This window comes from Daktulosphaira vitifoliae, unplaced genomic scaffold (assembly GCF_025091365.1).
Source record: "Daktulosphaira vitifoliae isolate Bord-2020 unplaced genomic scaffold, ASM2509136v1 Scaffold_4, whole genome shotgun sequence".
Taxonomy (NCBI): Eukaryota; Metazoa; Arthropoda; class Insecta; order Hemiptera; family Phylloxeridae; genus Daktulosphaira; species Daktulosphaira vitifoliae.
The window spans coordinates 36,898,921-36,924,530 of NW_026099575.1; the positions used below are offsets into that span (position 1 = coordinate 36,898,921).

A 25,610-nucleotide genomic window follows, 5' to 3' on the forward strand; every position below is an offset into this window, starting at 1 on the left:
AAAGAAACGTTACAGTGTAACCGCTTTTTATGATTGTTTTCCAAATAATAACCAAGTCTAACTGCTATTAGACGTTTTTACTGGCAAAAGGTTTTCTAATGAACTCATTTCTATAAAATAAACATGCTGAATCACGTTAGTAGCGGAGGCCGTTACTTGGTAATTGTACTACCTCTTGACTCGCAACCGAAACAGTAACCAAAATCTTTTTCCTCGCAGAGAAACCCACGATTGTTACAGGTGAATATTATTATGCGAAACACGTTCAACCATTAGTCACCCCTAAAATAACTTGCCACTAAGCGCTCACGTGAAACTACCAAACTTCAAGAAATAATATAATTTTGAAAATTAATTTATTTCAGTAAGTATATCCGAATGAACGTTAAAATATGCTAAGATAATTTAGATTCGCCTAAGAAGATATTGTTTCTAACCAGTTTAACCAGATGTAAAGCATTCTATAAGAGAAAAAAATATTGCCCGCCGATTTTTTTTTTTTGTTGGAGGTAGTGTCCGGTATACTTTTTACGAAACCTATCTTCAAGGTCAATGTCATAGTCCATGGAAGTTATATCCGAGAACTAAATTGCACGCGGAACACCGCGTACGTAATGTTGCCAGGTGGTCATCACTTGGCAACACCTGCCCGTCGAAACGGTACTAATAACAATGAACCGAGAAAGTGGAAGCGGTAGAATAGGTACAAAAACCCAGGGAATATGTATTTTACCAATTTAAAAGATGTATACATTTTTTTTTTTGTACTATTTTGATATGTTAAAATAATAAACATAGGTTGATTACCACAGCATAATTTTGCGCTCAATATGAGCTTAAGAGCAAAATACATTATAGTATGATATAACATAATATTATACTATGACTAATAATTTATGTTATTATCGAATATTTACTTTTGTAATTGATAAAAAAAAAAAAAAATTGCTAGAAGTATTAGATATGACTCATGAACATGACATTTAAATAATAAAATCAACAAAATTATGATGTTCTCATACAATAAATTTCATCCCAACGTCAGTTATACGATATTTTCCTCTTATAATCAATATGGTGTGTATTTTTTTTTTTTTGTAGGGGTTGGGCGGGGCACGCGACATAGAAAACAGAAGCTGTCTGCATGACTCACACATTCACGTTTAGTTTTTACGTTAGAAGTCAGAATATACATTATTACTATAGATAGCAGTAATATTTACTCCATAGCTATAACCCGCAGTGTTTTTAAAATCACTGCGATGCAGTGCAAGGTTTTGAAAATACATTAACTCAGGCTCTGTAGCTAAAGAATAGTCTTGGTATGTGTTCTCAGGTAACACTACCTTTTTTTTTTTTTTGGAGCGTAAAATTATATCGGGTTACTATACAACTACTACAACCATCGCCACATGTTAGGGGCGGTAACGCGATTTAGCGAGGATCTTTTGTACACGAGTTTCTTTTCTTGACTGTGTAGTGTACCTATATCGTTATTCGTATTTCAATATCAAAAACACCTGGCGATGACCGGAGGAGATCGGTCGCCGTACAACGAACCAGATATTTATTTTACAATAATATTGTAATACCGGTCACGGTCCATCAGGGACATAGAGTAGTAATGGAGAATGCCGGATAACGTCTGCCCCGCATCGACCTACCACTTTGGCCATAACCACCACTCTGCTCGAAATAAAGTACCTCAGAGATGAACCTAAGTCATCGACCATAAAATTTCAAGAGGACTTTATCGCGACATTCTGTCCCACTAATCTGTGCGTATAACACGCATATAATTAGCTACCTAGACACGTTGATACGACCGTTACCATGGTGAAGGCCGGCCGACTAAACAGAAATAAATTAGGTTAGGTAAAGAACACGGTGGTCATTATGGGTACACCTTTCTTCCTATTTGTCATTTACCTGAACTCACATTTATTTTTGTATCAAAATGTCTTGTGTAGCATACATAGAAGTAATCGTCGTAAAGATCATAAAAATTTAACCCCTTGTGACTAGTATCCATGATCAAAAATATTTTTGAATATCAGAAAAACCAGTAAACGAACAAATTTGACTGGACATCTGAAATTCTATTGTTTACAAATGAAATTATTATTAGTATTAAGGTAATTTCACTGAATCGTTAAACCGGTTTCAACTAAAAAAAAAAAATCCGAAATTTAAGGAATACCTTGAAAGAGTTTATTGTTTTTGAGAAACATTTAAATAGTCAATTACTCAAAATAGACCATGTTATTTCCATAATATATAGAAAAAAAAATCATTTTATGAGTAAAGTCAAAGCAGCATTAAGATTATTTTCAAAAGAAAATTGATAGATACGCGATTGTTTTTTAATTACCTGATCAAAATCAAGCGTTGTCATCAGAGTGTCCATCACAGTCTTATCATTATTGTCAAAGTTTAAGGAAAATTGATTGGTTGTAGCTACAGCGCACAGGAACACTAACACCGTTAGCGCGGAACACTTTGAATCTTTAATCATTTTGGGAAAGTGTTTTATATTAATTAAATTAACTATATACAAAAATAAAGACGAAACGTTGGGTGATTACAATTTGTAGTGTACTTAACGTATTATTAGTTACAATAAAACATTGTGGTATCGCGAAAAGTAATTTTTAAAACTACACATAAGCACCGTCACTTCCCGAAAGACCATATGATCCGCTAACCGGCAACGGACAAACTAATAAGAAAAAACCGCGGGCCCAGCACAGTCGTGATCGTTACACGAGCGTATACTAACGGCACCCGGCTGAACTACCAACTGCCCGGCAGGCGGGCCAATATGACTGGATCAATATTTCCCGCCACCAACGCGGTACAATCTTAACGGCGCCGCCGATTCCTCAAACATCTATTCATCCCACATTCTTCGTGCCAAGGAAGAAATCGTCTGTAATTACCTATAGAATAACCTAGTCAGTCATGATTTACACATGGATCATAAAGGCAAATAAAACTCAAGAACACATAAGTATCAAAACTGCAATGTATTGATCGATTCAAGTGATATAAATTGTCTAATATAATAAAAATAGAAGTATTATAATAATTCATTTATTACATTTAATGAAGAAATTTTATAAATTTTTTTGCATTTCATTATGTAATCAGAGACCTATCTAGGATTTTTCTTTTGAAAGAGAATTTCGAATAAAAAGAGTTTACCTCCTTTAAATCAATTAGGTAAATAAATACTGTAAAACATTTACAAGAGAAGTCACCTTGATCGCACTTACAAGATACATTTAAATATGACAAATATTAAATTTTGTAGGGATAAGAAAAAAAGTTCTTATAAATTTACCACCTCCATAATAACAAAATCTTAATTATTTTATAAAATATTAATATGTTTTGACGTGGTGTAACGCAGTGGTCATACTAGTTGCTAACATGCATTAGTGTTAAGCCTTGCCTGGCCTGTAGGCTCACCGATGGGTAACTATACGCGAGTTTTTACAGCTGTAAAAAAAAAACAATATATCCTAAGTGTAGAATTCAACGAAAAATCACTGCAAACAACATCCTCCCTAGTATACACCAGTTCAACTGTAGTTGACAGGTACAAACAAACCTTAGGGCTGATAACTATAAAAAAAAATTACGTATTTTATCATAACTTTTTTTCATTTAGGAAGGATTTAAATCTTATATTCAATAATACATAATCATATAAATTCAACATCCATTACCCACTGAAGTTGGTGAGATAATATCAAAAATTATTTTTAATTGGAAAATAAACTGTTTAGTTTTTAGTTGTGAAGATAGAAGTGCCGTTTCCTGTTTAAACACTATTTCTCAAATAGTCTAAAATATTTTTTAATGTAAACAGAATTGAACGTTTTTTTTTATAAATGAAAACGAAAATAAACTCTTAATACAATGATATCAACCTAAAAATATCAACTGATAAAATGAAGTCTCAAGAAATCATTTTTACGTAAGTGCGACATAATAAAATTTGATCGATAATATATGAAAAGTTAAATTTGCACGATAAACAATTGTACATAGTGATCAATTAAAACTACATCAAATTCAGTGATTTATACATGTACTAGAAAAATTGTATCGATCTCACATCATAAAGTCCAAGTTTTACAGTGGTGAATTTTTTAAATGCATATCCAGATTACTATTTTGGTAGAAAGATAAATAAATATAAAGTTAATTGTTAAATATTAACGAGATATATTCTAAAATTAATTTTCGAAAAATCTCCTCTCAAAATTACTTGTACAAAATAATTATTTAAAATATTTTCAAGGATGAAACTTAAAAATAATTTTAATTTTAAAATTAAACATTATTATTTTGAAACAATATCAATAATTTTGATTTTTTTATTTATTAAACGTTTACTAGAGCAATCAATACAAAAAAAGAACTAGTTACGAAAAGCACTTAATTTAAGTAACTGATTAAATTTAGATGGGCTGTAGTTGGGTTCCATTACACAAAGTCTAAATTTTAAAATCTATATGTATTTTCTAAACAAAGTGTCTAAGTATTCCGTTATGAACTGACTAGCTAAATATTCAACTAATAGTTTCAAATATAACTTCAATGCTCTATAGCTCTAATACATTAAATTAATAAAATAAAGATGGGAACATATTTTTTTCTTAAAAAAATCGTATTTGAGACAGAACACAAAAAATTTAATTAAATAATTTGAATTACACCTTTATCATCAAATTATGCAGAAAAGACTAAAACTAATCTAAAAAGGGTTGTTAATTTATATAATTATGTAAGAATTAGTCAATGAACATTAGTTATTTATGCACACATTACACAAAATTGTATAATTGCTTTGACTTTACAAAATCACTATCGCTCCATTGTTTTAATGATGAACTCAGTATCACTCATATTCAGTCTCTGTTCTGTCAAGGTTTAAGGTACTTGGCGGAAACAATGTTCTGGCTGATTAGTCACCAAGAAAATAGTCATTGATGTAACTTCTTTGAAAATTATCCAGTAAAAATTTATATTTTGAATAGTACAAATAGTAACAGTATAAATTATGTATGTTTTTATAGTAGTAAAATTAGTCTATATGTTAATACATGTTAACATGATAATTCAAGATAATCATCACTCATTATATCAATTTTAATATTAAAACATCAAACAGTTTTTTTACTTTATTTACAATATTGAGTGAATTTTTAGTCATTCTAAAGGTATATAGTATACTTGTACTATAGTAAACATTTTAAAGATACTTAAAACGTGTAATCTAGTGAAGAAACAACCAATCCAATTTAAGTTCTTGATTGAATGAAAATTCAGAATAACATGCATGTATAATAAAACTTAAACTTTGTACAAATCTATCACCTTCCTAACATAATACCATTTTAAACGAATTTGTGGCACTTTAGTAAAACAAATCAAGAAAAGATATATAAAAAACAGAAGAATTGGAATTAGTTGATTGTATGCCAAGATCTTGCAAAGGAATAAATAAAAGCACCACGGCACACTGAACATGTCACTTTAAAAGGAGGAGTATGATAATTTTGGCATAAAATTATTTTTTAATAATGACGGTCACGTCGACTAACCTACTGGATTAATGTCACAAAATATTTTATAAATTAAAATTCCAAATTCATTGACAAATTTCAAAAATATACAATTCAATTAAAACTAAGCAGTAAATATATATATATATATATATTAATTAATAATTAATTTTTGTTTTAACTCATAGCATATATGCTATGAGTTAAAACGTGAATATCACTGTCATTGATAATCACTGTTTATGTAAAACAAAAAAAATTGAAATAGGCTTAGCTTTATTTATCTAATATAGGGTTTCGGCGCGCTGGTGTATTTTGTAATTGACGCGTTTTTGCTTAAAAAAAAAAATTGTTCAGCTTACCCCCGAAAAATGTTTGGCTACCTCACTATCTATCACCCTTATATAACTTGCTTATTAAAAATTTTAAATATGCATAAACGCAAGAACATAAATTATAAATGACTTAAAATATATTTTTACCAGTTTAATCGAGTTCATCAGTTAAGCCCTCAAAAGTCTCAGGGTGCACTTTTCGATGCGTTTTGGGGCAACTGCCCAAGGTAGCTTCTTATGTTAACACTATATTGAACACTATGTTCAATGACGTGTTGAGTTGAGTTAAAACAGTGTTTTGATTTGAAATATTTTAGTTAAGAAACATAAAAAAAATTGACAGTTAATAAATAAATAAAAATGTAATACATTTTTGATCGATATTCATGTGCTATAACCATTGTAAAATAAATTAAATAATAAGGAGACAACCAAATTGAATGAAAACAAATCAGTTAACAATGCAACAGACAAAAGCATTTATCCTGTTTACAATTCTAGTATCATCAAGTTCCCACGCACTCTGTGATTTGTTTTGTTATAATTGCTATCGTGTCGAGTGTCTTGCATAAGTTTTTAGTGAATATAACTAAATATTACTTTCTAGAGTTAAAAATTAAATAGTCCCTATTTTTTCTCCTAAGAAATAAATAAATTATCCTATTTTTTTCATAATTTTCTATCATTTACTCAAATTCTAAGAAAGGTAAATGCTTAAATTATCTATTTAATCTTATGAGTTTATAATGGTTATAATTAGTAAATTACTTTAAAGCATTATACACAATATCGATAAATGACAGGATAATGTCAAAAACTAAAAATCCTTGAACTGAAAAAGTAATTAGATTAAAACCAAAGGTAATTTGAGATTACAAAACACAATATGACATCGATATGTACCTCTGATTCTATCAATAGTTCGAATTAAATTATCTTAATGCAAAAATGAACACAATATTTAGAAAAAAATAATTTATATTTATTTTGTTAACCTTATAAAAAAACAATTATATCGTGAATATTTTCCTGTATTTTAAAATTTAATTACTAAGTAAAGGTATGATAATATTATTAAATGATGAGTCACATTTAACATTTTTAAAATGAAACAATAGTTGTATCTTTGAAAAAGACATCAAAAAATATTAAGTCTAATTTATTGTTCAATTATTTTTATGTATTATTTATTATTTAATAAAACACTTAATGAAAATATGTAAATTTAAATTTTGAGGAGATTATTATTTAAATTATCGTAAATTCAAAAAGAAATTATTTCAATCAATATGGGTACTTTTAATCATTTATACCTGAAAAAATTGTTGTTTTCATTCATTAAATCAAATGTTATACTAGGGTCATAGACAAAAACTTAGGGATATATTACGGAAGTTAAAACTCTGTTTCATATTCTTTTCTATATTAACCATTGTACTCGCCATTCTCCTATACTTGAAGGGTTCAACATCATTACCCTAGCGGGATTATACCCCAAAGGTTGTTAATAATTGACTGACTTTGAAATGTATTTAATAGTAAACGCTGCATTTACATTGTGCTCGCAGTACATTGCATATTAAACCCGTATAAAAGGAAATATTGGTTGATATACAACATTTCCGTTAAATTCTTATGGAATTTAAAATACTGCTTAAGAATTGTGTACTTTTTTTAAAGGGTAGCCTGTGCGTATTTATAAATTTCGTCTTCTTACAATTACGTTTACAGTCGTAATTCTTGTTTTTTTGTGTACCCAATTTAGTTGATATCAAGACCGGTCATACCACTTATTATTATCTAGAGTTGATTGAACTAATATTATGTGTACCAAGATTGACGTGTGAACAAAAAAAAATAATCATCTAATCGGTCTGGATAATTTTTCATTTTACATTAAATTGTGTATAAATTGTGCTAGACGTCTTACATGTGTCACTCTACTCTGTCATAACTCACTCGGTTATAATTGAGTAATAACATTTTTCATAGATCATCGAGCACGTTTTTAGATAAATAGTTAAATGTTATACAATATTTTGTGCACGTACATTTTGTCATATTGAATTATTTTTAAATACATAAAAATATAACAATAATGCCAAAAAATATAACCTGATTTATTCGATTTCACTCGTGCGACATATGACAACTGACACTACTGAAAAAGTAGCCTATAATCGGTTTCATATTTTCTTAAAGGGTTTGGATCATCTTCCAAATCCAATCGTGAAATTCAATACACCTTTTATCCTTAATATTCAATGTAGTCTTTAGAATATTAATATCATTTCGATTTCTCTAGTACTGTAATAAATTTTTCTTAATACTATTACTAATCGGTTTTCACAACCTTTCTTTTAAATTTCCTCTTCAACCGAAACCAGATATCCGCAAATTCTATACATTAAAATAGTCAATAATAATGTGGCTTTTGTTAAGTAAAAATGTTGCACGAACAATATGTCTTAATAATAAATTGCATATTAAATTAAACTGGTAAACAATTTCATAAAGTTATATTTCGTTGTTAATTTTTTGAATTGGAACGTGGTCGGACGATTCACAATAATGCAAATAATAAACTACGCATTCATATGACATGAGAATCATAACTCCGTACGTTTTTTTTAATAAATGTTATTTATAAACAGACTTAACTCGGTGCCGAAATTATCCAATTATAAATCGCTAAATTTTGCTTATTATCTTTATTATTTCTTTTGATAGTACTTTTACCGTTATAAAACACTGCTACAGAATAAAATACGACGGCAGTCACAGGATTACATGTTTTTATATTCACTCATAAAACACGTAATATTAACATAATACAGCGATATTCATTAAGGAAACCCTAAACGTCATTTTTTTTTATAGATCTTATTGAGCGTACACTAAAACTGCCTCTAATATTAGTTTCGTTCATTATGAAAAAAAAATTAAAATGTTTTTATTTGCATTGCAAATTTACACAAGTTATTGCAAAAAGCTCTTACGTGCTCAATTTTTCAATAATATCGTTTCGGACCATTTATTAGCTAACCGCGCGTGTAAATCACAGTAATGCCGTTAAAGACAATTAACTGTACCAGTTATAGATCATTGAGTCAGACACAGTTTCAATTTTTTTATTTTTTTCCCATCGTGTGCAAATATTGCGCAACATTATTATTTAAAATAATAATAGTACATTTTATTTTCTAGTTAGTACAACTTGAGTTTTTCTTATTGTCTCCGTGTTTCGTAAACAAAAATAGCACATTGTTTCATACACGATACGTTAAGAATCCATTTAGGGTCTCGTTAGATATCTATTGTCTCTTATTCCTTATTCTGATATCGTCATCACGCTCACAGTCGGCAGGACAGCCCATAGAAGAGAGACTCTATACGTACAATATGAAGACTACTATTATTGTTGAAATGAATGTGAACGAACCATTTCCTGTGCGGTAGCGTTAGCAACGGCGCTGATCGTAAAACAACTTATAGTTTAGGGATAGTGCTATTATGTTATGATGTGTACAATGCACATATAAAAATGCATAATAATGGCTGACAAGAACAACAGCAATTAAAGCGTATACTTAAAAATTTATCGTTCTCTTGGAGTTTGATTAAATATACTGATATCTTCCCAAGTTCAAAATAACTTTTTTTAAATCCTTCTGATTTTTAATGTAATTGTTAACTATATAACTAATATAATAATTTTAAGTAACGGGCCTGTAAATTCGACAGAATGATCGAAGTGTCGGTGTAGATTTAACTTGTCCTTATCTATAATGGTCGTCAATGTTTGCAACTCATTACAATTTACATGCTACACATGAAAGTTATTCGAGGTATTGTGGAAACTGTCAACTGGAATATGTTATCGAAAAGGTACAACAAAGCCAATGCAAATGAGAGGAGAAAATAGAACATTGTGTTTGATTTAAAATAAATTACTGTATACTATTACAAAGTTAGTATACGTAGTATATATAGTTTCTATGCACTTCTAAATTTTTTAGTTTTGTTAGAACAAAACACACCAAGAAAACATACTTTCTGTAAACGTTCAAATACTTACAATAATATGTCTATGAACTTTTTGTTTAATGTATTAAAATTCGTGTTTAATTTAAAATTTTTTTCTAAAGAGAGCTCTAAAAAAGAAAAATTGCTAGCAAAAAAGAAAATTACTACAAAAAGTTGACGAGCAAAAAAAAAAAAAAATAGTTTCCAACTCCATATTAAATTAAACATCGTGTCAATTTATCGTATATCATTGTCACCCCGAGATTATCAAGGGAGCTATCAAAATGCCAAGAAAGGGTTTTAGCTTCTTCTGAAGTATGCCTAAATTTAACACAGATTATATATTATAAATATTTATCAAATTTTTATAGAATAATTATAAGTAGAATATTCATTAAGTAAGGAAATGGGTTTCTATTATTCTCATTGTTTGTAATAATTGACATGTTGCCTTATTTGCTGAATACTGTATATTTTTATTTTTAATATTATTTATAACTCGTCTGAAGACTGTTTAGATCCATTTGCTTTTGAACGATCGGGTTACTTTTGTTATTAATCAGTTCATTCTTTTATAGGTCTTCGAAATCCTATTTTTGGGTAAATTTAATATAAAGGATTTAACTTCCTCAGAGCCTAATTTACCTTTTTAACGGTCTTCTCTTTTAATATTACATCATTCAAGCATTTTTTTTATGAAAAAATACTATCACGGCAGTATTGAATATGACAAAGCGAAACATTTGACTCTCAACATTGATTCAATAAAAGTAATGACATTTATTACTTGGGTCTCACGATGAAGTAAACGACCATATAAGTAAAACGGTGACCTTCTATGGACGTATATTTCATATTTGTCACTACAGTATTTACCCCAGTTAAGTGCTCGTTGTATGGTTTCTTTTGCTAGTGCTCGGTTAATTTCTTTTTAAGAGCCATTCGATTCAAGTCGCCCGCAGCCTACGATGACAAAAGGTCTACCATACGATTTATGATGGCCATATAAAACCATATTAATACTCATTAACTACTGCTACACGCATGATAGAGTACGTTTAAGTCGACCTACCATCAATAATTGTAACTAATAATGGGTAAACACCATATAACAAATAGTGTTCAAATTCTATGTCGATGAATGAAAAATTTAAATAGAAAATATCTGATTAATTAACTACTAAACCGGGCTTAAAGAGTACTCTATCAATCTCAAAGGGCTCGATCTCTATACCAAGGCAATAATATTCTAATAGTATTCTTTCATTTAACCTAAAACTTAATATTTTAAGTAAGACGATGTTAATTTTCATTTGTATTAACACAATATTTTTGTAAAATTTAAAAACATGAAAAACTTCTAAGCTGCTTACTGCATTGCACATTCACAAACAATATTAATTATGTAGAATAAATAATGTACACATTTCACTAACCAAAAACTTATTTATCATGTAAAATAATTATTATTGGTATCCAATACCTTGTAAAATGCTGAGCTGGCATGTAATATTTTTACAATACCTAAATTTTCAAAGAGGGAATAGTCTCTTCTATATATTTAGGGTGTCGTTTTCGAGACGCGCTAGGGTCAGGGAACGGATGATTATTTCAATTTAGATCTACTACCGTGTTTTTTTTCACGCTCTGACAATAATATTAACATTATAACATTTTAGTGTAGTCGGTCTTTTGTATAGTTTTGTTTCTCACAGGTACTAAAATACATTTGGGTTTATGGGATGTAAGTAATAAATGCAAAGAAGCTACAAATTGATTGAAGACAACAAACAGGGGGAAAAGGAAATGTATACAGCTCTCTCTGGCATTACCTAGTAAAATTTTAAAGTTACAACGTATATGATTTAACATGCGAGTTGTTTTTCTTCTGTACCTCGAAGTAAGTGAGACCGAACGGTGAGCCGTCACGGCCAATAGGAAAAGTTAGTGGTCCAAAACGAAATGCATTACTCCCATGCAATGCTCAAACGTGCTTGTATTCTGTGTTACAATAATATTAAGGTTTATGTGAGTAGAAGCATAAGGAGAGAAAGGTACTAGGCTGTTTGAAGGATAAACTAGGATCGCAAAAGATTTTCTCTGAACCTCTCACAGACGCTTAATTTGTTTTCAGAATTAAAAATGGTCTAAATATCATGCTTACTTTGGCTTCATGTATAAAAGAAATATGCCTTGATGTAGAATGTATCATTATGTGATTGAGCGTGCACGTTGATACTCGTGCCGAATTGTTGTAGAACGTTGAAGGTTAAATCTGCATTGTAAAAAATATAGATAACATTCTAATGAGGAAACTTGATTGAGCAATGGATAAAAATATGGGTGGAATGAAAACATCTTAATATGTACCGCAACTCGAAGTTTTGATCCGTCAGAAATTTGAACAAATAATATACCTCACAATGATTAATGACCATATTAAACTGTTTCTATAAAGGCTTAAAACAGCTGGAAAAATGACAAAAACTGTTAAACTTTTCTGTTCAAATATCACACATTGTTTTGTTTTTATAACCATCCGCTGCCAAGTTTCAGCCATATTTTTCAAGTCAATCTTCTATTATAAGCTTAATCAATTAAACATAAGGCACATAGTCAGTAAATGAATTACACTACAATCAAGATACAAATAATGATTTTACCATTTTAATTAATTACACACGATATTCTAAGTAAAACATTAAAAAACCTGAAGTCTAAAAATAAATAATCATAAACATTTTTAACTAATAATTAACTTGGCGATTGGACCTTTACTTAAGTCGTAATTAAAAAACTGCTTGTTACTAAACCATAAATAGATGTATTGTCAATCTGCAGATAGGTAAATATCTATATGCAAATCTACTATGAGTAGACATAATTGATTGGACTTTAACGTAGAAAACGGAGTTGAAACATAACCTTAACATAAAACACATCTCATCCAACAAAAAAATGTATCTAAGGTAAAAAGTTAAAAAAATCAATGAAAAAAACTTTTCATCTCTCACGACACTTTGTCATTAAGACACTTGGTGACGATCAGAGTTATTCTATTCATTACGCAGTCATTCATCCTATAATATATTTATTACTTTTACTTAATAATATTAGTCATACCGTCATTTATTTTTTTTATATATTTCTTGATATATATGTATAAAAATATGCGTGATTCAGAGTACACATAAAACATTATTCAAGATATGTAAAAAATTAATGTATTACTTGTTATAGCAGTTTTATCATTGCGTTTTCATGACGAAATGCTATAATTTCAATTCTATCAAATAAATAAAAAATATCGTTTTTTGTATATACAAAATTTAATTTAAAAATCATTCGTATCATTGTTAATTATTTATAAATGATTTGAAACATCAATACATCTATAAAGACATTAAAATAATTTTTAATTAAATATTTGTGATTTTTCAACTTAATAGAAACAATTTTTTAATCTAAACGTCAATAATGATTTCGAGTAAAACTATTATGTATCTACTCAACCAAATATTTAAGTTGTATTCTATAGTAACATACTTTAATTCAAATTGACGATGTTATTACAAAAGATATATTTTGTGTGTATAATTTATTTTAAAATTTAACGAAGAAAAATTAATTTTCAAACAGAAAATCAAAGAAATATTTATTTATTTTAGTAGTCTGTTGTCATTTTACACAAACAAATGAACGTTGCCAGTTTGGTTTGTATATTTAGATATATTTAAAACGTATTTCGCTATAGCATCGTTATAATAATAATAATAATAATAATAGGTACGTTAAATCAAAAGTGAAAAGCTCATTACAATCATTTCCTGTCAGGTGTTATGGGGGATTTCTTTTTTTATATAAAAAAGGGATGGGCAATAGTTCATAGAAAATCTAGTTAAGTACGTGTTCACACGGTTTATTACCACAATATTTTCTACGGTCCAAAAAATGTAATTTTAAAAGTGCACAATGATAAGGACTGAGAAAGCAAACACGCACATCTGTTTGGCCACCATCCAAATTCGCTAATATACCCAAAAAAGATATGCGCATCATTTGACATAATATTTACCTCAAACGATATAAGTAATGATTATTATTATTATTACTATTTAACACTTGAACTGAAAAGTAGAAGCTGTTAATCGTTTTCTTTGCGTAGTATATTTCTGTTGGTTTATTATAGTTCTCGGACTTTGTTGTTCCATAAATTACATTTAATCATATTTTAACTTCTACAGGTTTCGTCACTCATAAAAGTTTTTATACCAATTAGCACACGGACACTTAAACGCCAAATCTGCGCCTGTCGGGCTTTGTTGAACAATTTGCTCGTATATCGATTGTAATACAATAGGGTGTATGTAGTCAATGTATCAACAAAAAAATGCACGAGATAACGATAAAATAATCAAGGGTACGACGTCTATGTAAATGTTTTAAATAAATAAGTTTTCCATGTTTATACTGAATAATTATGTCGAAATTTCCAACAGACGTGTATTTTGGTACGTTAATAATTTTGAAATGTTTGACTGGATTTTTTTTTTAAATAAAGACGTAATTTTTGGATGGTGGACAACGCATTCTAAATATTTATATTTTCACAAGCACTACAATTGTACTTGTCATTTGTTACCTTTGTTGTAATAATACGCATAAAACAATAACACACGATAATTTTTGTTTATATTTAACTTAAAAGTTATTTGTGAGCTATTCAACAACGTTAGGTTAATAAATAGTAAAGTTTCATTTAAAACTATCTGGAACATAAACTTATGCAGCGTATAAGCAAATATTAAAAAAATCTTTATAATTTGTAATTTTTAAGAATAACACAGATTTTTTATAAATTCGTTGTACTATTTCTATATAATAAATTAACGAAAACATTACTGACAGTTTAACGTTCGATTAGTTGGACTTTAAATCTTTACTTACTTCTGAAAAATTTCTTTCGGAGGCCATAAACTTGAGTAAACCTCCGCCTGGCGCGGCACTACTACACAACACAGTCTGGACAACAACCAAAAACAGTATAAATGGCCTTGTGCGGCCATTGTACGTTAACATGACGATAAAAAACTGTTAATAAAACTAAATAATTAAAAAAACGGCACAACAGAGTTATACAGTTATACTCCGGGACGGCACGTCGCACAGCGGCACATCGGACGCGGTGGCGGCAAGTCGACTGAACTAGCCGCGCTCAACAGAGATGCCGGCCGGCCAAACGGGATCACGCGCACACCAGCGCCTTCTCGTCTGCTACCCAAAAGGGGGAGGGGTTGAACGCCCAAATGAACGCTGCAAGTGGTTCTCGTCAAATGTAAAGGGGATGTTAACAAACTTTGTATTTTAACATGACACCAAACATTTATCTCCATACAAGCTTAAAATTTCAATATAAGTAAATAACATTACTAATAGTAAAATAAATTAATTTTCTAATTTTACATGTGCATACTAAATACATTTGTTTTAATCTCATTTTATTACTTGTAATAAAATTACAAATAATAAATAACTCATAAATAAAATGATTTTGATATTTGATAAAAACAATTATATTGTTAAATATATATATTAATATAAAATATTGAAAAATTAAACGTCATTAATAACTTGTAATATATAAAAACTATCAAAACACAATGATTTTAAATTAAAAATAGGTCTCGTCTCATTGGATAACGACCCTTCTCAAATATTTCTTTTGGATTCACGTCTGAGCAAGTGGGTTAAACGTAAATCTATTAAATACTTACAATTAATACTTTTAAATACACATTTTACTAATATTAATAGTTTTCTCAAATAATAGAATCTTTCCAAAAACTACCTGATCTAGGGGAGTATTTAAAAATTAATTAAAGGGAGTATACTAATAAAATTATTTAGAGCTGATTATATACAAAAAAACATTTTTATATTAGCATAGGTACTCAAAGAGGGAGTAGATACTCCATCTAAATCCCCCCTATAAACGTCACTGCTATAACTATTAGTATACACGATGAAAAAAAAACTTAATAGAAGTAATTCTGATTAGACCTAAAATAAATTTAACATGGTTAAACTTATTAATTTGATTTTATTTTACAAAAGAAATGCTGGATTCAATAAATACATCAGTGTTTTAATCAATTAATTATCATATTTTTAAACAATACAAATTATGTTTAATTGAAACATTATAATTAATCAATTAATAATATTTAACTAAAGACTAACTGCAAAAAAAACACAACTTATTTAATAAAAATTTTAATTTACAAATAAAACTTAGTACACTTTTTAATTTTAAGTTAAACTTCTTTTTAAATTCTTTTCGCTTGAATTCTACAATAAAAGATAGTTATTTTTAATAATGAATTATTAATAAAAGGTTTATAAAGTACTATTATAACTAAAAATGTTCAAACTTTGCTTTTTTTAGCATGAATCTATTAAAATAATAAAAATATATAAGTAAAGTTACAAGTGATTTGTATTAATCTTACTTATAAAAGAAATTGAAAACAATTGCAAATCTACTCAAAGTAAGATATATGATATTTCCTGATTATCCTCAATATCCTTAAATAGTATAATGGACCTTGTTACAAGTGACTGAACTTAATTATTAATAATTGTAGTGATTATTTCAATTCATTTCTGGTACCGATCTAAGTCAAACGCAACCTATGGTAATGATAGTACAGAATCTTGTGCTGCTATCTACCGTAGTACCTTATTAAATAATACTAAAATGACACCTATAGTAAGTTAAATGTAGAAACTTTGATAATACTTCTCACATGTGATTAAAAATATAGTTTCAATGGTATATATAATGTTATTTAATTAATATATAAATGTACTTGCTTCGGCAGTACATATACTAAAATTGGAACGATACAGAGAAGATTAGCATGGCCCCTGCGCAAGGATGACACGCAAAATCGTGAAGCGTTCCACATTTTTTGCAATTTTTTTTATTATTATAAAGTTAATTTACATATTGTGTATCTTCTTCACTCACTAAGTAAGGTCATCTCTAGGACTGTTTTTGAGTATATTAAAAAAAAAATGAGTAATAAGTCGATTATTGAATTATTTACATGTAATATTATTAAATAACAAATAAAATATTTTTAGTTTTAATATAAAGCTGAGAAGATATTAATTTTACTAGGATATATTTATTTATTTATGTCTGTCGTCACTATTTCCCAGCTTGATCTTTATCATTCAATGATTTATTAATGATTTTTATATCAACGATTTATCAAAAGATCACAAATATTATCTAGTTAAAAATATTACTCTTAAAATATTTAAAAAAAAGTCTTCATTCTCTGTAAATGAGGGAAATCCTCAAAAATGTTAAGGTATTTAAAATAGACAAATCTCTACATATCTTAAACAGTTGTAACTGTTTTAAAAATAGACCAATTAAAATAATGTTTCTTTATAAATACTTAAGTTTTTCTTTTTCACTTTTCCAGGTGTAAATTATATTTTTAATTTTATCCTTTACATGCCCACATAAGTCATTAAAAAAAAAAAATAGCAACTTTTGCACAAAAAGTTAATTTTTGAAAATGAGTCCTTTAAACATATTTTTAATTAAAGCTATATTATGTACTGCTAGTTAAAATAAAAAAATTATCCTGGCATCTTATCTTTTATGAGTAAATGGCCACTGTAGTTAACATACATGCTATATTTTTTTTAATTTAAAATTTTATATCTTATATTTTACTTTATATCAATAAATAATTTTTTGGAAAACGTGTGATTGATGCAATTTTTTATAAGTACTTTATAACTATATCTTTTTCGTCCGACATACTTTTTTTTTTAAATCAACCTTATTCCACTAATACAGAGGAGTTCAAAACTGAAAACATACGTATTAAGAGCTGAACTTTTTCAAGTTACCTTTTTTAAAATGTTCTGAAAATACTGCGTATTTAAACGTGTGTTAGATTAAAACTTACATATTAAAAATCATAAAAAATAAATTTGTTTAGATGACTTGTCATTTATATATACTAAGTGGTCTGCAAAATGAAATAAAAATGTTATTTTTGTATAAAAATAACCTTTATTTGTATTGAAATGATTAAACAATCAGTTTATAAATTTACTATTAATTTTAATCTGTCTTTTTCATCATTATTTATTGAAATATTTAAATTAAAATTTTTTCATATAAATTATTAAATAAATAATCCAAACATTAACTTTTAAGTTTTATTTTTGCAGCTACAATCAAAATTGAACGTTTAATTTTATCGACAGCAAATGTATTGTAAATGAGTTGATAGTTAATAAAATTTGATCAAGAAATGTAGGGGAAAATAAAACATCAAAAGAACAAAATTTGTTTAATAATCCTTTCTCTTCTTCGTGCCTTCTTTTTTTTTTTTAATTTTTTAAAGTTGCGATAAATTTTAAGATGTTCAAATCGTATAAAAAATGAATATCTTTGTATTTTACGAATGATATTGTATTAGGGGACTTTATTGTAATCTTTCTGGACTAAAGAAAATATTTCATGATTCAAAGTCGAGCTAGAAATGCATAAATTGCTTCTAGCAATCGTGTCGTCAACAATTCCTACAGATTTAGCAACAACAACCAAAAAAAGATTAAGCCGATAAAAATGCCACTGATATTCACCTTCAATAAAATAATATGACTCATATAAACAACATTTATACATGCTGTATGAACAGTTCTTGAAAATCTCAATTTACCTAAATTATTTTTTTACTTGGTTTGCATCGCAATGTGCAAACAATGAAACTGTTTTTGATGACAAATGTGGTTTAACTCTTTAAATCGTCTCCATTGTTTATGGATGTGACAATATAAAATAAGTTACAATATTCTATTTCAAATAATCATTACAAATAAATTTATTATTACATGAGTTTATAACTAATATTAATTTTTGAATAATTTTTTAATAAATTTTTTCATGTAGTAGAACTATTAACGTTTAGCCAGGTATTACATTTTTGAAAAATTTATGTACTCGTGGCCTACTTTATATTGTACATGTTTCGTAATTTACATTCTTATCAATTCAACTCACTATCAACATAAAACACAGATATTATTTTATTATGAATTATTATTATTACTACTGTTTACTCATTCTAAATGTAATGATTTGTATTTTTAAATTATCAAATTTAATTAGTAATATCTAATTATTTTTTAATATAATTTATATTACCTTTAATAAGTATAAAGTAATCTATTTAAATTTGAATTTATGTTCAATCTTTTGGTCATAGGGTACAAATGCTTGTGAAACACTACAGTTTGAACTTTCTTTAAATAACAATCATTGAATTTATTCACTTAGATCCCAATGAGGTTGTACAATGAAAAGTGTAGTAGAGGAAGAATTCAACAACAAAAAATTACCAAATAAAAACACTCAAGCTGTTAAAAATTCACAGATTAAAATGTTCTCTAAAAGATTAGGAAAAGAAATTATTTGTTTATTTATAATTTTATGCACTACCTACGCAACCTTAATTAATTTGTAAGTTGGTTATAACTAATGATATCATTTAAATTTTTCGTTGACTAATGTGGATAATTATGGAATGATTATTTTTAAATCTCACCCGAAAAAGCTTCTGCATGTAGAAATCCCTTTACATTGTCAGTAAAAATTATAAATATAAAATTTCTGTCAATGAGACTCAAATAAGTGTATAATAACACCTCATCTTAAATGATGATAATTAAGTATTAAATTTTTATTTCTAATAATAAATTTCTTTATTCAAAGAAAAAATGATAATACCAACAAAGGACCCAGCCCAAAACCATTTTTTCACAGTAATTCTTGCGTTGAAGACTATTATGACGGTGATTTAAAAGCGGCATTAGACAAGGCATTTCAAGTTGATTTAGCTGTTATTATGTTTTATGCTCCTTGGGATGTTGATTCAATAGAATCTCGTGAAGCTTTTGAAGAAGCTTGTATTATAAATAATGATGAAGTAATTATATTTTTAAATATTTTTTTAATTATAATTATTAAAAGACTGTGGACATAAGCTAAAATAAAATTTTATATTTTATTTCAGGTCTATTTTGCTGCTGTTAATTGTTGGCAACCAGATAGCATTTGTAATAAAATTCTTAAAGGAAATAAAATATATCCTATGATAGTAGCTTATGATTATACCAAGTCTGGAGTACCTTACTCAGGACCATCAGATGATGCTGCTTATTTAACCCGTTTTATTGATTTAATGAAAAGACCTGTTATACTATTAAAGAATAAGTTAGATCTAGTAAAAGTACATAGAAAGTTCCATGTAAGTAGCTCTTTCCATATTTAGTCCCTTCATATTATTTATAAAAAATTATCCTATGCTATAGAATGTTTTAGTAACGTTGGTTGATTTCAAAACATCAGATGGTTGGGACTTATATTCAATAGTTTTAGGTGCAGCCATCAATAATTTAAAATCAGACCCTTTGCAAATGTATGTAAAATGGTGTATAGCAATTTGGCCTATGAACGATAATGAATCAATAATCAAACTACACTTGTGGAATCGTACTCTGGTAAAATTTTGTATAAATTATAGTTATATTAAAAATTATTAAATTAAATTTTTTAAGGCTTACAATCATTCTATTATAAATCAAGAAAAACTTGAAAGATGGGTTTTACAAGAAACTAAGTTGACTTCAAGATGGGTTCCATCGCCTGGAAGAAGTAGATCACAGTTATTAGAAGAAACATTTAATTATGGACCAACTATGTTATTGTTCACTCCTCAAAATCCTTATTTAGATATGCATCCTACTTATTCAATGGTATAAGAAAATAGTATAGTATTAAAATATAATATATTTTTTTAAATGACAACAAATATATTTTCATTGTTTAGATATAATAAAATTATTCAACTATGAAAGTAACAACTTTTGAACCCATACCTAGCCATAAGTTATTAATATTTTTAAATGTAGACTGAAGGCAAAGTATGGATTATATTATTTTATCATAACTTTTAAAATACTGGTTTAAAAGTTGTTATCGACCAGTTATTGTCTTATTTTGATCATTTTCTATTATATAAACTTGTTAAATATGTAAGTTGCTGTTTAAAAAAATTTACTTAGTATTCTTATAAGGGATAGGCCTAAAAAATATTTAACCATTTAAAAATTAAGAAATAAATACTATAATAAATAATAAATATTTTTTAAAAAGTTAATTTTATAAAAATATTTAGTTTCAGGCTTTGAGTATTGAGTATTTTAACTGTGGAAAAAATAATATTCAAGGTCATTATATTACTAAATACATAAAAAAACAATTAAAATGTGAGTTGGTTTTACTTTTTATGTTTCATTAATTTTAATTTTATTAAAGTATGATTAATGATTTTTTTTAGTTTTTTTTGAAGAACGACCAAAATATGTTAAGCAATGTTTTCAGATGTTGAAAAAAAAAAATCCTAGTAAATTAATGAATTTACAAAAAATACTAAACAATACATTTGAAAATTATAGAAATTACAATGCACCAGAAGTCACATTAAAACCAGAAAATAATATTTTCAATGAAGCTTTTTGTGAGGTCACTCAAAGTTTTTTTTCTAATCGAGCAAAATCTTTTTGTTCTTTTAACGGTGATAAAAGAATCACAATACAAAAGTAAGATTGTAATTTTCAGATAAATTATTATGATATAGGTAAATAATTTTATTTATTTAAATTTTAATTAGCAGAAAACAACAACCATCTTTAAACTATGAGAGTACTGATCAATTTATTAATTATTGGAATGAAAATGAATGTTACAGGTCATTACTTGCAGAAAAATATTTTAAGTAAGCTATTACATTCACAAAAGTTAAATAAAAATAAATCTGCAGTTAAAATGTTTATCTGAGCATACAATGCATTATGAGTTATAAATTCACCTACAATTTTAAATAAATATATATATACTTTTTTAAAAATTCAAGTAATAAATACACATTGTATTAATAAATCAAATTACTATATTTCTAAAAACTATGTTTAGATTTTCAGAACCACAGTATAAAACTAATGTTAAAGAAGCAAATGTTTTTGGGTTGGCATGTACAGCTAACAAAACTATGACATTCATTGCTTTAGATTCAAAACGATTTCATCATGTAGCTAAAGGATTTGGTATAAATTTAAACCAATTCAGGGAAAATACAGCTCTTTTGATGTATGATAAGAAGGTATTTTTATATGGTTATGTAATTTTTAAAAATTTTATCATAAAATTTTAATTCTAATTCTAATTTAGAATGAAATAGCCCATGTATTACCCAAAGAAACACACATAACTAAAGAAACAATGGCTAAATTTTTATTAGATTTTTTAGAAAATCGATCAAAACGACATTTAAAATTTTCTTCTGATCCCGAGTTGAACATCCATTCTTATAATAGTAAAAGTACAGTCAAAGATTCTATTTGTATTGAAACTCTAAATTCAAGAAACTTTAATGATGCTGTATTTAACAGTACAGAGGTTTGTAAATATTTAATCAATTTTTAATCTTATATTAAAATAATTATATAATACTTATTCAAAATTTGTCAAGTCTTAATATGTATTAAGAAATGGCAAAAATGTTAAACATTTATGTGATTTCAAATTTTCTTATTCTTATATATCTTTCTTCTTTTTTTTCCCCTTAATCCAAACTATTTGGGTTAAGCCACTCTTATCCTAAACTTCCACTTGATGCGATCTCCCACATCATCTACGCTCTCATCAGCTGTTTTCATAACACATTCAATTACATCCCTCCATCTCTTTTTTGGTCTTCTTGTACCTCTTCTTGCTTTAACATTCATTTCTATAACAGTTCTTACAGCTATTCTTATTTATTCATACATATAAAATAAAAAAAAAAACCTATCTATTAAAGCTAACATTCTAAAAAACTCTAGATCTATATAAGTCTAATTATATAAAAATATATTTTTATATTAGTAGGCTTTTTTTTAACTACTGTAAAAACAAATATGTAGTGGTATCTTATATGTATGCTTATAATAAATTAATTCAATTTTTTTGATACAATTAATTTTATATTTATTTTTTTAGAATGTAGTAGTTTATTTTTATACATCTTATTGTGCATATTGTCAAGTCGTAGCTCATGTATTACTTACTGTAGCACATTTAATGAGAAATGTAAAGGATCTCAAATTTTTTCGATTTAATGGTGGCAATAATGATTTGAGTTGGTATTTAACTGTCGATGCATATCCTACAATTATTATCTTTCCAGCAAAAAAGTATATTAAATAATTTTATAAGTAATTGAACTAAAAATTCATTAAAATATTCAATTTTTATTGAATAGGAAATCTGATAGCCATATTTTCCCTCGAGAATCTGAGCTAACTTCCAAAAATTTATCTCAATTTATTTTGTCAAATCTATCTATAGAAACAAGATTACAAGCGATGGTTGGGCTTTGCAGAATGTGGGATTCTTCTGAAGTAAATATCATAAAAAACTTACAATTTAATTTCAAGGAAATTCTTACATTAATTTTTTTAGAATTACAGCAAACATGTGCATTATTGTCTTAAAGATATTAAACTTGCATGTGATGCCAACATATCTCAAGCTTTACAAGCTTATCGACGTGGACTTGTTTACAGACAACAAAATAAAAATGTTAATCTTACACGAATATTTAATAGGTTAAGATATCTGAAATTATTTAGTTTGGTTTTGGATGTTACTCATAACCTTAATTATAAATCTATGTCAAAATTTGGTGAAATTTATGACTTATATCTTACACAATCTTAAATTCACCATTTTGAATATAGATATTGTTAATGTCTCGGTAATCATTATTTTAAGAGACACTTGTTATATTCTGTATAATGTACGAGTTTTGACTTACAAGTGTTACTAGGTTTAAATGAAAACTGAGTCTGTGATAATGTTAAATGTTTTTTTAAAAATGCTTTATTAAAATAAAGTTACATGAAACGTTTATAATTGTTTACAGTTTATATGCTTATATTGACATAGTTAAAAAAGAATTAATTTTAATATATAGGTGCAGGTTCTTGTGTCATAAGAAGTCCAAATCGTTCCTTAATACGAATTCTTTCTTTGGAATTTTGATCAGTAGGTGTAAATCGAGCTAAATTAAAAACACAAAATGATTCATAAAAAAAAATAAAACAAAAACTAATATTTGTTCAAATATTACAGTTTATATAATTTTTTATTGTATAAATTATAAATAACAGTAACAGAAGTTACAATTTATTTTAACTCACCAGGATGTGCACTAAGTGTTGGGTTACCAGCTGGATCCACTTTCTAGAAACAATAAAACATATTTTATTAGGAATAATAATAAGTTATTTAAAAAGTTTTATTAATTTTCAACTTGGTCTATTACAATTTCAATATAATTTAATTATTTTTGTTGTTGCTGTAATGGTTTTATAATTATTTATCCTAAATATTTATAAAAATTAAAGAATTTTACTTGTAAATGAATTTTTTCATTATACAATTTAGTTGATATTGCAAAGAGAATAAATGTATATATTTGCATGCCAATAGTCAGTTTTACAAATTTACAAAAAAATTATTTGTCAGTAAAACGAATATTATGTCTCAATGTGAAAATGAGAGTGCTGTATTTGAAAAAAGTCGTTTTAAGCATTAAAGTTTCAATCTTCCATAATAATTGCATTATAAGTTACTATATTTTCAAATTGGGTGCATATATAGATGGAGAATAATTAAATATTAAAATATTGCCAAAATTTTCAATACATGCCTCCATAGTGCGATGGCTACATATTTTAGAATTTACAACAACACGCACTCAATTTTGTAAGAACAAAAGGAACCACTCACAAAAAAAAAGAATCATGCTTAAATTACTACTGTCTAAATTTGTTTTAACATTTTACCTTTAAAGTGTAGACTCGAGTGCCATCCTCGGCTAGATAATATCTTAAAAGCATTTTAAAATTTTCACTGTTAATTTTAATAAAAACTATAATACGAACCTGACAATGTGAGTCGCTGCATAGTATCGGTTAGATAATCACGGTTCTTATCTTATTATTTATTAAGGTAGTAGTGATACCAATATTAAAAAAATCAGGAGTAAACGAAAAAACATAAAAAAATAAGTTGATATTTTGAATTTAAAATTAAAACTATATTAAAAACATATTAATTTCAAAATATTAAAAATTGAAAAAGCCATAAAATATTACTAAAAATCGCGAATACGTATTTGAGAACAATGTTAGCATTATCAACGCTAAACACATAATGTGTGTTATTAGTGTTCTTTAGATTTTAATTAATATTTTAAATATTAGCCACAAGTGATCAATTTTTATTATATAATATTTTGAAAATCGATTAAGATGATTAAAAAAAAAAAAATTATCTCTCGAGTAACATTATTTAACTACTTTTAACATTATTATTCATAATTATTAACATTATAATATCACAGAATGATCACTTAAATCAGCTTGACATATAGATGTAATCATATCAGTGTATCCAAATTGTAAAGTTTAAAATATGTTAACTTACTTCAAAATGTAATTATTTTCGAACTTTGTTTATATTCTCCTCTGGTTC

General features: G+C 27.1%; 3 protein-coding genes and 1 non-coding gene across 8 annotated transcripts in view; 2 read left to right on the forward strand and 2 right to left on the reverse strand.

Moving 5' to 3' along the window:
- Positions 1–15,127, reverse strand: part of LOC126905774 (fasciclin-1) — a 39,218-nt gene extending 24,091 nt beyond the window's left edge. For 2 of the 3 annotated variants that reach the window (XM_050685810.1, XM_050685809.1), the window contains exon 1: positions 2,372–2,746. In XM_050685810.1, the coding sequence (XP_050541767.1) occupies positions 2,372–2,515 (144 nt within the window). In that variant the 5' untranslated portion in view covers positions 2,516–2,746. Of the gene's footprint in view, positions 1–2,371; positions 2,747–14,884 lie in introns of those variants that run through there. The other variant, XM_050685811.1, reaches the window with a different exon arrangement.
- A 1,675-nt stretch (positions 15,128–16,802) lies between these two features.
- LOC126906446 (U6 spliceosomal RNA) lies at positions 16,803–16,909 on the forward strand. The gene has a single exon (XR_007704262.1). It is a non-coding gene; the product is annotated as a U6 spliceosomal RNA (small nuclear RNA).
- A 2,144-nt stretch (positions 16,910–19,053) lies between these two features.
- Positions 19,054–23,984, forward strand: LOC126905772 (thioredoxin domain-containing protein 11). Of its 3 annotated transcripts, XM_050685807.1 has the most exons (14): positions 19,054–19,101; positions 19,237–19,490; positions 19,743–19,956; positions 20,044–20,277; positions 20,342–20,530; positions 20,588–20,785; positions 21,208–21,298; positions 21,370–21,631; positions 21,703–21,807; positions 22,005–22,191; positions 22,260–22,487; positions 23,070–23,263; positions 23,332–23,470; positions 23,532–23,984. In XM_050685807.1, exons 2-14 carry the CDS (start codon positions 19,327–19,329, stop codon positions 23,787–23,789), a joined length of 2,463 nt encoding a protein of 820 aa, XP_050541764.1. In that variant the 5' UTR covers positions 19,054–19,101; positions 19,237–19,326; the 3' UTR covers positions 23,790–23,984. The 3 variants fall into 3 exon arrangements, with proteins under 3 accessions (XP_050541764.1, XP_050541763.1, XP_050541765.1); XM_050685806.1 differs by lacking the exon at positions 19,054–19,101 and having other exon boundaries at positions 19,108–19,490; XM_050685808.1 differs by lacking the exon at positions 19,054–19,101 and having other exon boundaries at positions 19,108–19,490; positions 21,706–21,807.
- LOC126905797 (H/ACA ribonucleoprotein complex subunit 3) lies at positions 23,924–25,072 on the reverse strand. Its single transcript, XM_050685863.1, has 3 exons — positions 24,920–25,072; positions 24,272–24,314; positions 23,924–24,132 (listed from the first exon to the last, which is right to left on the reverse strand). The coding sequence occupies exons 1-3, from the start codon at positions 24,971–24,973 to the stop codon at positions 24,035–24,037; spliced, it is 195 nt and encodes a 64-aa protein (XP_050541820.1). The 5' UTR covers positions 24,974–25,072; the 3' UTR covers positions 23,924–24,034.
- Positions 25,073–25,610: the final 538 nt, after the last annotated feature.